Here is a 16,925-nt window from a genome sequence, read left to right as displayed (position 1 = left end):
AAACGTGGAAACCAATAATGATTTTAAATCTTGTGCTTTCTAAAATGCAGGGCTTCATATTTTATTGCATGTATTCCTTGAGCTGCATTAACAATAGTAATCTTTCCCATTTCTTTGAAGTGTTACTTCAAAGAACAGTGCTTGCTTTTTGCTTTAGAAATATGTTCTTTTTTCACCATTGAAGTGTTGTGCTGTTCTCCAGCAGTTCCTCTGCTGTCTCTCTAGATAATGGTGCACATTAACATCAATGAGAGCAGCAGCGCTGCAAGAAGCAGTGATGTTTCTAAAGATAACTCCAGGCCTTTAAATTGAATTACCAATACAGAGATGGTTCTCTTTGCCAAGCTGCTGCCCTATTGCTTGGCTGTCAACTTTCAGAAATTATTCTTCACTACTGACCCGAAACTGCAGTGAACGTTTCCTAATCTAATTTTGAAAAGTGCCTGTTATGCATACAGTATTGAAGAGAACACTCTGAAAGATTTCAATTTCATACAGCACAGTCCTTGAGAAGACATCCTTTTAGGATCCTTCTGGAACTGTTTGTTATGTTTACATGCCTTTGGCTCAAAGGCAGAAAGACGGCGTCCCTGTGACATGGCAGGAATTTTTACAGTTCATGCTTATTTTCAAGTCTGTATCTGAAGTGGAAATTGTCCTCTCTGGCTTGTGTCAGTAACAGCTGTGGTTTAGTTCTTGGAGAGAAGTGGGATGCTCTGGAGAGGTACTGCATGAGGAATTTCTTGGAAGAGAGATCTATTAAAGGTCACTAAAAAGACAAACCACCCTGGGTTCTAGAAAACTCCTGAATAGAAAGTAGTTGGAAGCTGGAGGGGTATTGAGGAAAATGCTTACCCTGTTCTTACTCTTTCTTGGGTGCCCATCTGTGATCCTGCTGGAAAGTGGCTACCAGGCTATATAAAGGCCCTGTATGAAGCATCATGGTTGTTTTGTTGCTCTAAGATAGGCAATAGTGGCTGCAGAGGATCAGTCCTTCCTCCTCCCACCTGCACTTACCCTTCATCCCCGAAGAAGTACACGTAACCTTCTGTTAGGAAAGCAAATACACATAACCTTCTTAGGGAAGCTTACTGCCTTCCTGGGGCCTGGATAAAGGGTGTCATAAGTAAACTTCTCATCCTGGTGAGGCCTTCAGATTACCACCCACTTTTGCTCTTTCAGGTGGATAGTGATATAGTGGCAACGAGAACATCGAAAGTGATCAAGAGAGATTTCAGGGCTCTGGGGAAACTGGTTAAGGAATCAGGAGCACAAATTATTGTTTTATTGGTGAAGTTTATCTGTTACACTCCTACTGGTGTGAACATGTAATTTCAAACAGTCCAAATGAACCCTGCAGCAGTTAGACTAGTAGAGGGAAGCTCTCATCTTGTTTTCTAGGTAATCTTAGAATTAGTAAAGCCTCCTTGGTTTTTTTCATTGCTTTGGGAGGGATAGCAACTGTTTGGAACATGCAACTTCTGATCTAGTATTCTTATCTTCAGGTTGTGGAACTGGAAAGTATCTCAGTGTCAACAGTCAGGTGTATAATCTTGGCTGTGATTACTGTGGACCTTTGGTAGAGATTGCAAGGAAGAAAGATGATGAAGTTCTGGTATGTGACAACCTTAACCTTCCCTTTAGGGACCAGTGCTTCAATGCAGTCATTTCAATTGGAGGTAAGACAATATATATGCATTCTGGCCCACAGCAAATGGATTTTTTTTTTTAATCCTTTTCTGTCCATGTGTCTTTATTTCAGTTAAATTTGTTTTGAAACAGTTCCCTTAGAATCACATCAGATATTACTGAAGTGAATGTAGGAAACATGAAAAAAAAAAAATTAGTTCCATTGCACAGAGGCACTGTTGGCCAGGAAAGTATGTGAATCATTTGTTTGTCTATATGTGGTCTTTTTCACCCTGTGGAGAAAATATTTCCTTCCAGCATGCATTTTAAACAAGTAAAAACTAATATTAACATGGCTGCTTGCAATTTAAACAGATTAGGTGGTCAAGATAAACTTTTCTTTCCTCCTTAGGATCTGTTTTGACCAGCTCATGCATTGAAATGAAGCCTTGCTTTCTCTATAGCAGGAGTTGAATCATGTTAACTTTTATGTGTTATGAATACAAATTTCACTTAGAATAGTCATGAAATAGAAATTTTGAGCCACATAAGGGCCTGTTGTCAAAAACGAGTGAAGCATCTCAGCATCTTAACTCCTCTGCCCTCTCTTTTTGAAAGTATTACTCATAATTTGAGAAATATCAACTGCAGAAGGGTAGATGATGAATGGTTAGAGTATCTGGATACAGTCTACATGTTTAGTTCTTCTTTTGCTTGAACTTCTTTCAGACTGATTCACTGTATCAGCAGAAGTAGAAAGCATGATAATTATTATTGGTAGCAATCAACAAACTACTTGAACTGTAATAGAAATGTATTTTAAAAGTCATTTTTTGCATATGCAGGGTAGAAGAAAGAGTGACTAATATGCAAGCAGTATCTCTATTACTTTGCTTTCATGTGGCTGGTTAACCAATGAGCCTTATCCATATTTCAGGTCTTGTAACATAGTTTCAGTACTATCAGACCAGCTGACTTGGAAGGATAGTGTACTTATCTAATGGTCCTATGAGTTATAGGCCTGACAAGATTAAAAGTTCACGTGGTATTTTTAATAGCATAATTTGAATAGCACTACATAATAAAATAAAAAATCATAATTCTCAGACATGCAGATATAGACTAGGATACTTTATTTTAATTTATTTTTTCTGTAGGAAAAAACAAGGATTCTATAAAGGCAACACCTTTCTAGAAAATTAATGGAATGGAAAATATTTCTGCGCAAATTTTCTCACTAGCTCTTTTGAAAGTGCACTGCTGTAAAAATACAGAATATCTTTCTACTGATACTGCTTTTTGCTGTATTCGTTACATGGTGAAAAGATTTTGTTTCCAGTAAGGTAGGTCTGAAATATGTCCCAAATCTAAAGTCAATCCTACCTGATTCACCTGAAGGCCAGGCACCTAAGTGAAAGCTAGTCATGCTATGATCTTTTAGGAGTGATGTAGGGAAAGAGAAACCTCCAACTCATATGGCTGACTTATTTTGAATCCCTATTTTGAAATGAAATAATTTCCTTCTTTGGGATTTGCCTATTTTTATCCATTGAACAGAGATATCCACTGAAGAGAGTTTGTTCTGGGATAAACATGCTCTGTGGTACCAGTAAATTCAGCACTGTTGCTGATCTGCAGTGAGTGATATTTCTGCTAATAATGACTAAGATGATAAAACACCTAGAGCAGGGTGAAGATGAAAATTCTGTGTCCTTACTAATATTCAACATGTAATGCCTTTCCTTTTTCACAGTGATCCATCATTTCTCGACTAAACAAAGAAGAATCAAGGCAATAAAAGAAATGGCGAGGGTATTGATACCTGGAGGCCAGATGATGATTTATGTTTGGGCTATGGAACAAAAGAATCGTCGCTTTGAGAAACAAGATGTATTTGTTCCTTGGAACAAGGCCTTGTGCTCACAGCGTTTTTCAGAATCAAATCAGTCTGGAGATAAGGGTGAGTTTGTGCACACTGTGAAAAGCCGAGACATAGACCCAGCACAGCTAGTCATCTCTGATTGCAGCTACCAAACCAATCTGCAGCCAGAAACTGATTCAAAACATTCCCACAATATGGACCACTGCTTGTCCAGAGCCTGCTGTGTGAAAATTTCGGAGGAAGAAAACAGATTTTACAGTGCTTTAGGAAAATCTTTCCGATCGTGGTTTTTCTCCAGATCACTTGATGAATCAGCCCTGAGAAAGCAAACTGAGAAAATGAAGCCTCTGAAGAATGAAGAATGGGCAAACAGTACTGTACCTGTTCAACATTCACGACACTGCAGTTTGGATTTAGGTCACCATCGAGCACTGTTAAAAGAACAAAGTTTAGATGATGATGATGTGTTCGTGGAAAGTCTGCCTCTCAAGAAACCACAGTGGTCACCAGCCACAGATGCACTGAAGGATTTAAGTTTACATGGAGGACAGCAAAGTGTAGCTCAGAGCGAGAGGGAAGAAGCCTCATTTATAAATGGCCCAGTGGAAGACAGAGACTACAGCTGCAGTTGTAATAATGATGGTCCTGGTAAGTCTAATGCCAGCAAGTTTTTCAAAAGGACTTCAACAGCTGACTCTTCTGACTCTGCTTTGGATTCAGCAGTGTCTGTTGGGGACCAAACTAATGCCACGTTGGATACAAAAGCCTTCATGCGTTACTATCATGTTTTTCGGGAAGGGGAGCTGTGCTCCCTGATAGAAGAGAATGTGCCTGAGCTTCAGATACTTTCTTCCTGTTATGACCATGGAAACTGGTGCATTATTGCAGAGAAAAGAGGAACATAGCTGTAAAGAGAACAAAGCAGAATTTACTGACTGAGGATTTTAAGCTGCTCCTTGTGTTCCTGTGATTGTGCAGTGTGGTATGGAATTCAAATCTTATGCAGTTGTGTGCCATTCATCTCTGAGTTATTAACTCTCTACTTATTTCGCTATCTAATGAAAGGTCTGTATAAAGGAATATAAGTGTTAAACAATATTTATGTTTTGTTAAACTTTTATGAAGTTAAAACTGAAGAGTTTTATATTGCTTATAGCAAATAATGGTGTTTTTAAAATATACTATTTTATTGGAAAATAAAACCTTTTTATAAGACAAGGATCAGGCCATCTTTTATGAGAAATATCCTCCAGTAGAAAATTTAGGCTTTGTTCTTCAAACACTGAAAATGTGTCACCTTACTCCCTTGTTCTTGAAGTCCTATAAGCAGAAAGACAGGCACGTTTAATAATGTATTTGACTGTGCACTGCATGCTGCAGAACTGGGAGTTGGAATGTTCCCGGTGCTGCTTAGTTTGGAGTGGAGATGTTAATGGGCAGAAACTATGTACAAAAGAAGCTCTGCATATTCTACAATTTGAGGTTTGTATTTGGGAGCAAATGACAGAACAAGTTTTGAACAGTATTTGGGACTTACATTTTAAAGAGAATCTGTGTCTCAGGTGCGGTTTAAGCTTTATGCGTTAGCTCTCACAAATACTTTATCTTAATTTTCTTGCTGGTTATGTGTATATGGAAGTCAGAGGGATTTGTGAGAGTATCAGTACTATGTAAAGGTTACAAAATATCAAATATTTGAGATACGTTTATCTTTTTCATAAGCCTGGGAAGCAAAGATAAAATTAATACTATTCCAGTGCACATCTGGTCAGCTGTCATATTTGCTTTCCTCAGTCACTGACATGAATATATACATTAAATATTTTGTTAAATAATGTAGATAGGAAAAGGATACACACCCAGCTTGTGTAAAAAATACAAAATCCTGTCTCCTGCAGTTTAAATGAATCTTTTGAGACCTAAGTAATAATAGCTTGCTTAAAGAACCTTCCCATTCCCTGTAAGACATACATTTTGCAGAACATGATTCCACATTGTCATCCAGTTGTACTAGATTGTAGCAGTTATCCCCATATAGTTATTTACACCCAAGTAATCTCACCCCTTTCAGCAGGAGGCTTCTGATGTGAAGTTATATGTGCTGTGGATAAAATGCACCTGGCTTCTGAAGATGAGTAGTGAAACTGTAATTGTTACCAACTGAAACAGGGCTGGGCTAATTGCCTTGTTAGCACATAGTTACTTGATTTTTAGGCTTTATTTACAGACAGTGGGTTTAGTGACCTGTAATGGAGCTGCACACATTCACCTCAGGGAACAACCCTTTGATACAGCAGCTTCAGAGTCCTACACGATTAAGTTGTCTGCCCTAATAATGACCGAATAACTTTGAACATGAAGCAACAGGAGTGAAATGCCAAACTTTTCCTATCTATGCTGTGTAAGTAGATACGTTTTGGGTTATTCAGTAGAAAGCCTTGATGGTGCTGAGTAATTTTGGATGTAACTGCCCAGGAGAATTCCCACATGGTGTTGTACTATAGATTTATCTATCGGAGAGATGACTGTTGAGCAATCATCTTCCTCATAGTTAGGGATCCTTGTACTTTATTCTTCCTGGGTTTGTATCACTTGCACTTCCCACTGCTTTATGAAAATAAAAGCATGGTCAAAGAACCATGCATCTGAGACATCTGAAATATTATTCCACTCTAAATATTACTTTTAATATAGTCTAGGGCTGCGGTTCTCAGACTCTATGTCTGAGCCTTACCTTAGGAAACTAGCAATATTTCCTGCATTGCTGGGTCTAGCTGTTTCTGTTTAAAGAAGCATGGTGCAAAAATGCCTACACTGGCATATTGCAGAACTGGCATGGATTGTGCTGAGCTCCACACCCCATCTGCAATATTCTCATTAGACTGCTGAGGACTGCCTTATTTATTGGGAATTTCTGGTGGAGCTTGAGGATTTTAAAATAAAAGTCAGTTGCTTCCAGATAAGATATGTCAGTGGATATTCAGCATCTCTGGATTTGGGCTGTATTTAGGAAAGGTAATTGTTTATCATCCTATATGCAATTTTGAAGGTTTGTCCCTACACTGCAATGCACAGGAACTCTATTTCACACATGTAAAAAATATTTATAAAATATTATTAATCTTAACTGGCTTAGTTAACTGGGAGAAGGAACATTACAATTTTATTATCTGTGCTTCTTCTGTCTATCTGTGGACTATTCAGTGTGTAGTCCAGCAGACTGAAAAATTGGGGTAGACTAAAAAAAAAAAATAAATGCTTCCTTTCTCTTTACAACAACAACTGTCCTTCTAAGAGGCTGAATCTATGTTTCAGGCTCTAGAATGAACTCCATCAGCTGTACGGAACAGGATTGTCAGCTCAAAGCCACTGAGGTACTTCAAACTATTTTTGCTTTTGTAGGCTTTCTGTGCATTGTTTGGTTTGAGATTCTTGCCCGCCAGTGCTTTTCACCATTATTAATTACTGTATTGGATTTTCACTTGTTTTAAGATGATGCCATTAAGTTGCATTACATAAAAGTTTGGATTGTATTGTTAGACATTTCTATGGGAAGGAAAAGGGAGGTTTGGTAAACTGTATTCTTTTCAAATATTCAGTCTTCCTCTGAGGATGTATAATCACCATGTAACATAACTTTTATAGACGGGATCGGTCAGCTGAGGTCATGAATATGAGGTCTGCACAACAAGCCTTTTTTCCCTTTTCAGTCTCTCATTTATTTATAGAGGCTGTCTAGGACAGTAGCATCTTTATAATTTTAGAGGAAGCCAGATTACCTCCCTCAGATCACGGTGAATGTCTCTCTTGATAGGTTTCTCTTTTAATGAGGCCCATCTTAGCAAAATGTTATTTCCAGAAGAATCCACATGATCCCAATCCATATCTTACAGACATGCTTAATGTGCTCAGAGAAGTGTGCATACCATTTAAAAATCTATATTAAATGAATAAATAAATAAATAAAACCCAGTTGTCCTTGCATGCTAAAACTCTGAGCAGTATCCAGACTACAAGATTTGACTTTTGTAAGGTAAAAGGCATACATGTTCTTGTATTTATTGTCTGACAAATAGGCAATGTTCTCATTTTGATTATGTCAATAGCAAACCTGCTTCTGACTGTGTTGGGCTACGATTGCTCCTAAACTGCTCATGTAGCTTTAAGTGGCACATGAAAAAGTCTTGATTACATGAGAAAAGTTGTCATGATTTTTTACAATGTAATTTCCTAGTATTGTCAGTCTGAGTTGGCTAAACAAAGGCTGCTACCTTATTACTCTTACAGACTATAATCCAAATGGAGAATTCCAATTAAAAAGATACAATTGAACAAACTTATTTTTGAAGGACTAATAAAATTACAATCTTTTATAAATGACATATATTCTTCCTTTTTAAAATACATTTAAAATATTTACTTCAGATGTGCAGAAGTTTTAGGGGGGTTTATTTATTTATTTTTTTATTACTGATGGTGACTAGTTTACTTTCTTCCAAGCTTATGGTGTAGGAATTTTAAAAGCACAGGTAAGGAATGAAAGCTATAAATATTCTAGCAGATTTTTTTCTGGTACATATTTATATACAAATTACCTGCACAGTTTAAAATTCTGGGTGAAGAGCTGTGTATCTTCCACCAGCAGAATATTGTTATTGAACCACCTGGATGATGATGTCATTCTACTCACCTGGGTAGATTCTGAGTAGAAGTCCTGCGTCCTCTTGGCCATGTCATGTCTCCATCCAGCTGTATTGATATCACTGTGTTAGTACCAACATTGTGTTGAATCTACTGGTCTACCCACTTTCTTGCTTAGCACTTTTACAGGATTTGTGGCTACTTCAGTACTCCAAGAAAATGAAGTGTATCAGTGTCAAATATATACATATATATATCTTCTGTGAATTCAGCATTTCTTATTCTTACAGTATATGAACTGTGGCAGCTACTGTTGATTTCATCTTCCAATCTGCTGATCAAAACCATTCATAGGTATTATTCTATAGTCAATTCTTTTTCCACACATGGAACCTATTCTCTAATATTTTGGTTAAAATATTAATTCCTATAGAATTTATGTGCTTTTAGATCAGTCAATAAATACATTAGCCACTGGAAACTCTGTGTCTGGGAAGGTTCTTAATGAATGTTAAATTTGAGAAGACAATTTGCTCCAGAAGTTAGACCAGATAGACATGATACAGAGCAGGTAAGGACAGTGGTTTGCTAGGAAGCCAAGGAGTCTGTCTTTAGGCAGCCACAGTCAACATAGTAATAAATGCAGTTATTTGAATTAGGTAAATAAAGGTGATGAAATATAGTTTTTAATTACATTAGTACTGTATTTCTGGTTGATGATAGAAAAGCAGGATGGTTGGCAGAATTAGTTGCTGTTCCTTCTAATCTACTTACAATCATCCAGGACTAAACTTTGTGGTATAAGATAACATTGAAGAGTTTCTTTGGGATTGTTGATGTTCTTTTTGCACCAATTTAAATCAGAAAAGAAAAAAAAGTAATCAGAACTATGCAATTGCCTGGTGAGGTTACAGCTATACTATGTTAGAAGTGTTTTTACAGTTGCAATGATCATTTATTGTGTTTGTATAATTACAGTGATCACTTATTATAATGATATGTTTATTAAAGTAATGATTGAGGACCATCCAGATGAGTATTAATACATGCCCAGTAGTGCAGAGTATGTAACCTAATAATATTTAGATTATGGGAAAGTAGTATGAGCACAGTCTGGACAATAGGGTCATAACAAATATAATTTCAAGTGGATATGGAATGGTCCTTATGAAGAGGGAATCAAATCTGATAAAATGTTGAGAAAGGCTAAGGAAAAAGATTAAAGATAGGAAGTATTTAGAGAAATGGAGGGGGAGTGGTAAAGATGGGAGCAATCACAGCAGAGAAAGCACAGTCAACATTGTTTGATATTCTTAGGACATGCAGAGGTACCTGTTTTGACTAGTCTTACTTTCTGGAGAGTTTCATTGAAATCTCCCTGCTATCTTACTTCAAAAGCTTGTGCAGAGGGACAAATGAACCTTTTTCCCACCATTTGGAGTTCAAACCTCTTTCCTGTACACTTACAAGGCTAGGTATATGCAGAGGAAGACTGATTAGGGATAATTTTTACTTCCTTTATAACTCCATCAATTCAGTGCAGCATGTTCTATTTTGATTCCTTTTATTCTTGCTGAGTGCTTCAGTTCACTCCAGTTGATTTAAACTTCCTCAGCTATGCCCACAGTCTGGAATTGCATTGGTTTTATGTAGTTAACTCATCTACCAATATAGTTACATTGGTACAAGCTTTGCTTGTATAAAGGGCTGTTGACACAGATTAAACAAGTGTTAATGCACTAAAGAGTGTGTGTTTTCAGCAGTAATGGATACCAGTGGCTTGCTGTTATTATTTGTACAGTAACAGAGGTGTATTATCCAGAGTAAAGAAAGGATTGCTCTGAGACTCCCCCTTAATAATGTAGATAGAGAGATACTGTGAGAAGACTATACTGGGCATGTACCTGCATCTTTGGTACTTAGATAGTTTTCAAAATCTGCCTTGAGTGAACTACTCAATACTTGGCTTGATTCCAGAGTTGTAAATAGAATTAGAATTCTGTATTCAGATGAATGTGATTGCACAGCCTCACTTTGCTTCACTAATAACCAAGGGCTCCACTATTTCTATTTAATTTCTGTTTCTTTCTAATTTAATTTGCTTTCTTCTTTCTCAGCATTTCCTTCCAAAGACTCCTTGTCTCAGTCTGCCTCTTTTCTGTTCAGACAGATACAGCCAAACAACCAATACAGTATTAGCAACTCAGATGAATACAAATACATATGTATTTTAATTTTTACCTTTAAATCTCCACTGGTGATGATATTTCCAGGCTGTCTTCATACCTCTACCTCTGACAGCTAAGGTAAAAGTGACAAAAAAACCCATCCTTAATACCTCAAACATCATAACAAGCCTCATTACGATGAGCAATTTAGGGGATTATGGGCACTTCAAATCTCTAATAGTGCGAAACTTAGTGGCATCATCTACAAATAACTCTTTTCTTCCTCCTTTCTTCTTTTTTTTTTTTTCTTTTTTTTTCTTTTTTATTCCCTGCTGTTATTTGTTCATCACTGTCTTCACTTGGGTATGTCTTGAACTCTTTAAGCTATGCCTGCCTCTTCCTAGGGCTTGAGGTGCTTGGATAGCAGATGCCTCTGCAGCTCTTGTGGTAACTCAGCACATGCGCTTGCTGCTGTTTCTAGTGCCCAACAGGGAAGAGTTGTCTTACATAGAATCTGAACAATCTGATTTGAAAAAAACAACCAACCAAAACCTCAAACACCAATCCCCCCCCACTCCCTCAAAAGAATAAAACAACTAACAGCAAACCTCTAGCATGAGGTGTCTCAGCAATTGCGATCATATCCAATCTGAAATGTGGGAAAAGAAGGAATGGATGTTATGAGTGGCGCTCCTAGCTTTGAAAAGATTTTTGCATCTAAATTCTTCATCCCCCTTAGCCCTCTACAAGGGCTTTTCTTTGCTGAGGGTTATGTGGATGGGACAGGGGAAACAGGAACAGTAGGGTGGGATGAGGTTGCCCTCTTCTGTTGTGACAAAGTAGGTTGATTACTGCAAAATATTAACTGCTTGTTGCTACTGTTTGTACAGCATCTAAATTCTCTTTCCTGAATAAAGAGAGGATTGCTCTATGGCTCTTAGACATTTTGAAACTGTCATGAATAAAAGAGACAGAGACAAAGATTGGGGGCTTAAGCAGATGTTAAACCTGTAGTTGAAAATACCACCTCTTACCAATGTGCTAACAAAGAAGTCTGTGTGTGCACATTCATATTGAAAACTGATGTTTCCTCTTGCACAGGATAAAAGTAATTCATGGGAGGATTTATGCTGAGGCAATATCATGTTCTTTTCTGTGTCACTCTTCTGTGTCTTTATAGAAGAGACTGCTACATGCCAGGACTACTGAGAATAAGTCAACCCTTCACAGGTTTGCCTGCATACCACAGAACGGTCAGGTTTAATTCTGAACATTTGGACTGGGTAAAATAGAGTGCTTCTTGTGAAAGGAGGAATTAGCCACTTGGACAGAACAAATGCTCTAGTGCAGAGCAAGCACAGCCATTTAATATGAGGTTAAACCTGTTTACTTAAAATGAGGGAAAACAGACTGTTTTGTGGCTCACTGGCCAAAGCTGCTTTCCACTGTGTCTGGATGAATGCTAGAGGTGAGATGGTGATGAATTAATAGATACCAAGTCACACACAGAATCTTCAGGCTGCTTTAAATGAATATTTTATTCAATGACATAGCCTGATGAAGGGCATTGCCTGTACTGAGCAGTAGCAGTTTCTATCAACATCAATAACAGTCAAGAGCACTCACTGCCTCTTGGGATCTGGCCCTCTCCATTTGATGAAGACTGGCTGTACCAACACTGACCACTGCACCATTTGAAAAGGTTACTCTAAGTCCTGTATTAAATAATGAACAGATACAGATACACACGTATGTATATGCATATATATTTGATGCAATATTTTAAATTTGTGGGTTTTTTTGTTTGTTTTTCTTTTTTTTTTCCTTTTACATGTATGAAAAGTTTTATTTACCTTACTATGCAACGGTAATTAGTGCTTGGTACAATTTCTGAAAGACAAACAAATAATTTGATAGTGAGAAAGAAAGAACTAAGCCATCAGTATGAATGAGCTGCCAGCCAGAACATGTTTAAAAGAAAGCAGTAGGGAAGAAGGGAAGGGAGAACCACATTAAGACAGTAACAGAGAACTGCTCAAGCCTGCAATATCTGGCCTAATTCTGGGAGTAGTTACATCAAAATCTGATTCAAAGTCTTTCATTGGCTTCCCTGGTCTTTGTATCAGAAAAGCCAGTTTACCTTGGGATTTTCTTTCTTTGATTCAGAGGCAAAACAAAGATCCCTAGGTGATTCACCTTATGCTTAATTATATAGTAGACCAGTTAGTTTAATAGCAGAATAAATGTTTGACCATAGTGGCCCAGGAGTGTTTCCATCACTCAAGGAGTGAGCCACTGTCACACCCAACTCCCATTCTTTTTGCAGCTTCTACTTGAGATTCACAAGGAAATAAAAGCCCTGTGTGTCCTCAGATTCACCTTTGCCTTTCAGTTCAAGTAAAGACTTTACAGGAAACATGAAGTGATTTAGTACTGTGCAAAGAAGCCTTTCAACTATGAACAAATTTATAATCGACATATCTGTGAAATATTAAACAAACCATTAGTGTTTCTGAGCAGGTTACCCACATGAACCTCTCAATCTGTGCTAGATCATGTCTCTGCAGTAACATACTAGGCTCTGGCTTAGGGAGAGTGAAGAAGCATAAATGAGAACTCACTGGAGACAGAGTATCAAAAAATTTATTTTGGTGGAAATATACTAAAGAGACATTTAATACAGCAGCGACACAAACAGTTTCTACATTCTAACACTGGACTTTGAAATAAAGAGAAAAAAAAGTGCAGTGATAGCCACCTGATAATAAATATGAAGATTTCAAGGATGATGGCAAGGAAATGTATCTTTGGCAAATGGAACAGAAGTAGGGGAAAGTTGCATTTTTCTGTGCTTGGGTCAGGGTTGTTCCCTATATGGATCAGGCTGTAGGATGCCTATGTGAAACTACAGAATGGAAGGAGGGTTAGAAAAGGGGCAGATGGTTGCACATTCCCAAGCTTCTAAACTTGACCCACTGAGCATAACTGGAGAGATGTCAGTCTTGCTGAATGGTGCAGCTCTGGGACACTCACTGTCCTCACATCCTGAGGAATGATCTATGAACAATGATGATGTTCAGTCACTGACATGGTCCATATCTGATCTGCATCCTTGTTTAGGGGTATTTGGTAGGGTGGCCTTCTCTCAGATGTTAGTTCACTGAAAGCCACATTGTTTACATTGAGCTGACACTATGAAAATCATGACTGCAGCCTCTAATATCCATAGATGTGTGTTCTTTCTTAAATACAAGAGGATTATAGAGAAAGGTAACATAATCAAGAAATAACAGTGCGTGACCTGGAGCTATGTTTCAGCTCATTTGATTCCTGTAGTTTGTATGTACCAAGGCTGGCTATTCCTGGCAGAAATTAACATGGTGACATTTTTGTGCCAAGGTCATTGCTAATGACATCGTAGCAATCTCCTGCATTCATGTGCCAGATTCCCCTCAAAACAAGTGCAAAGGTTAGAATGAGTAAGTCAGAAGGATTCAGAAATGGAAGAGAGAAAGAGGATGGGAAAGCAATAACTAGGAATACTTCTGGCCATGCTAGAGAATACCACAATTAAGAAAGAAATATTAAATGAACTAATTAAAAAAATATTAAGGGAAAGGAAAAAAACTATGAGCATGAAATATAAGGCAGAGTTTTTCTCATATAAACTGGCCAAGGGACCACAGGAAGTTTCTCAACTTTTTAATTGAGAACTAAAAGCTCAACAAATAGATGTAGTTTCACTGAAGTCTAGACTAAAGACACTACACTGCCTGAGGGGATTAAGTGGATAATCAAAAACATTTTGTGGTTTCTGCTGTTCCCAGAGACCAAAAGTAGGGACAGAGGAAAATGAGGAATGGTAAATAAGCCAAACCGAAAAAAACCCAAAATCCTTTAGAAAAGATGACTTTCCCATATCCTGCTAGAGGCCAACTGAAAGCAGCTAAGTGTTATGAAAGACAAAATCCAAACAGGATCTACAGCTATGATCTAAAATCCTTGCTTTTCTTTGTAGAAACATAGTCAGAAGAGTTTAATGGTCATTTAAGTGACTATTTTTAGTATTTGACTCAGTGCAACTCTTTGAATTTATTAAAGTTGTATATGACAAATTAGAATGAGAACATGGAAACTGGATGATTCTATAATGTAATGTGATTATTTAATCATTTTGATAGGCAAGATTAGAAGTAAGACATACATCACTGTGTAGGTACACTGCAGAAGCTTTGATGGGGTCATTAGTCTGAGATTTTGTGTAGGTAAATTAACTTTTGGGTTGCAGGCTTGACTTATAAATAACATCTCAGGACCTACTTATATAGTAAAGTGACTATTTAGATCAAGTTGTGTCTTTTTTTTTTTTTTTTCCCCTTGCTTCCCTCTAGACCATCTTTATCAAAGGTAACATCCAGATCTCTGTGATTTGGGTGTGAATGGTGCTGCTGGCAGTATCAAGTTTGATTCTTAGCTACTTACTAGATCTAGCATTGATGAAAAAATACATATAAGAGTACCTCTAAACAGTCACTTCCCACTCAGTTGAGACAGAGGAGCAAGGTAGAGAATATGGGCTTTCTGAGTCTGGATCTGACAGTTTAGTTAACTTATTTTGGAAAGTACATACACAGGTGCTGGGAGAACAGACATGCTGTCCTAAGGAAGGGAGTACAAAAGCCTCTTGCCACCACTCAACTGTATTTAATGATTTTGTCTGCAAGAGAATCCCCTCTCTTTAATACTTCTCCAGCTGATCGTTATAAAGTGGTTTCTCAGCAAGGCTTGTAAAGCAGAGCATTGCACCCGTTGCATCTACTAGTCCCAAGCACGTATGGGTGATGGTACCTACATCAGTCTGTGGGAATGCTGCAGTCAGCTAAGCTATGTTTAGCATTTGTCTTGTATTGCAAAATCCCTTCACAGATGCTGAACATTAGGCAACTTCTGAGACAAGAGTCTAAAGCATCTGCAAATCCTAATGACAAAACAAAATAATCTTAACATTCTTATCTTTGGTCAGAATAAATGATGCCATATGATGAATTTACCTAGGGCCAGTAGAAAGAAAATTTTAGGAAAAAATCCACTTTTCAGTTCTTAAGTATTTATACATGAGTAATTAATGAGGGTGTAAATAATTCTGGTTCAGTAGAATCAACAAACCCAGAAGACTGTAAGTTTTGAGAAGACATTTTAATTAATTATTAGTTAATTAACGCCTTAGGAGCTCCCAGAGCTATGTGTTACTGATCTGCTGAACATGAAGAAGGGAGGTACTGTGGTCTAATACCAGGCTCCTTCATTAACCAAAGAACCGCTATGTATTTTAAATTAGTTGTTGTTGATTGTCCTGTCCGTGATTATACAGAATATTTGTATAAACTAATAAAATAGGGCTAAAATGCGGGAGCTCTGGTAATGTTATTGTTTTCTACAATAACGGCAATGTGTACTAGTTCTATTTAAATACTGCCCCAAATATTCCACTCAGCAGAATAAGAGAAAGAAAATCTTCAATTTTCCACTAGGTGTCAGTCAATCTATTTCTTTGACTGAACAGGATCCGTCTGAAGAGGATTGAGAGCAAAATGCATATGCTGCTCTAAATATAGTTGTTTTCTCTAAGTACCTACCAGAGTATTTTAAAAGAATAAGACCAATTGGATTACTTTTTATGTTGCCTCCATGATTTTTTGTTTGCTTTACATTTTCCTTTCAACAGCAGCCAAGAAAGCCCCTGCTGATTCCAAGCCTGATACAGTTGATCCATGAGCAAATAATTCTTGGGAAGGTGAAAAGTGGGAAGCAAGAGAAGGGGCAGGCTGGCCATGCCTACAGAGACACTGTGTGGTAATTTCTTTTGACCCTTTCAAGGAGAGGGTGCCTCAGGTACCTCTCCTTGCATTGGAAAGCAGAATCCAGCACTTCTCAAGGAAGCTCTGAAACACTGATTCTTTGAACTGCTAGTGCATTAAAAACACCCAGCACCTTTCACCATGCACAGCACAAGGAAGGTCCATGCAAAAGATCTTGAGAGTGCAAGAAGAGAGCAGAAGCATAAACAGGGAAATGACTGTCAACAGGAGGAGAGAAGAAAAGACAGGTGCAGAGAGAGGAGTGTTTCAATTCGGATTTAAAAAGGGCAGCCAGACATGACTCTTCTTAGTGGCAGCTTGGTACCACATCTCAAGCCTTAATGGTGATTGAATCTAACTGAGTGCTCCTTGCATCAGCCTTGACCAGACCAGAGCTGCTGTGCAGAGGGCAGCACCTGAAAGGTCTACAGTAAAGGAAACTGATGATGCAGTGCAAAGCTCATTGATTGGACAAAGTGAGCTGGAGGATGCTACCAAAAGCACAAGAGGAGAGAACACTTGTAGAGCATTCTCAGCCTGGTTTCATAAAACCCAAATAGCCCGTCTCATGTGCGAGTCTGTCCCAGATACACAGTTCCTAGTAGCATTTCACATGTGCAGCTGCTCTGAAAAGGTTGCATTCACATGGGCTACAGCTCTTTCCTTGCCTACTGTGCCCAGGTAGGTGCACTTGCATGTGTAAATCGAGACTTAATGCCTGAGGTGTGTAAACCCATTACTCTGAGA

The 16,925-nt window shown here is 37.9% G+C and overlaps 1 protein-coding gene across 7 annotated transcripts in view; it reads left to right on the top strand.

Annotated features, from left to right (window-relative positions):
* TRMT9B (tRNA methyltransferase 9B (putative)) overlaps window positions 1-4,729 on the top strand; it is a 107,175-nt gene extending 102,446 nt beyond the window's left edge. For all 7 annotated transcript variants that reach the window (XM_051616542.1, XM_051616543.1, XM_051616544.1 and 4 more), the window contains 2 exons: window positions 1,506-1,679; window positions 3,383-4,729. In XM_051616542.1, coding sequence (XP_051472502.1) covers window positions 1,506-1,679; window positions 3,383-4,416 — 1,208 coding nt within the window. In that variant the 3' untranslated portion in view covers window positions 4,417-4,729. The remainder of the gene's footprint in view (window positions 1-1,505; window positions 1,680-3,382) is intronic.
* The last annotated feature ends 12,196 nt before the right edge of the window (window positions 4,730-16,925 follow it).

The sequence above is a fragment of the Apus apus genome, chromosome 4 (genome assembly GCF_020740795.1).
Source record: "Apus apus isolate bApuApu2 chromosome 4, bApuApu2.pri.cur, whole genome shotgun sequence".
Classification (NCBI taxonomy): domain Eukaryota; kingdom Metazoa; phylum Chordata; class Aves; order Apodiformes; family Apodidae; genus Apus; species Apus apus.
This window is presented reverse-complemented; position numbering and strand designations above follow the sequence as displayed.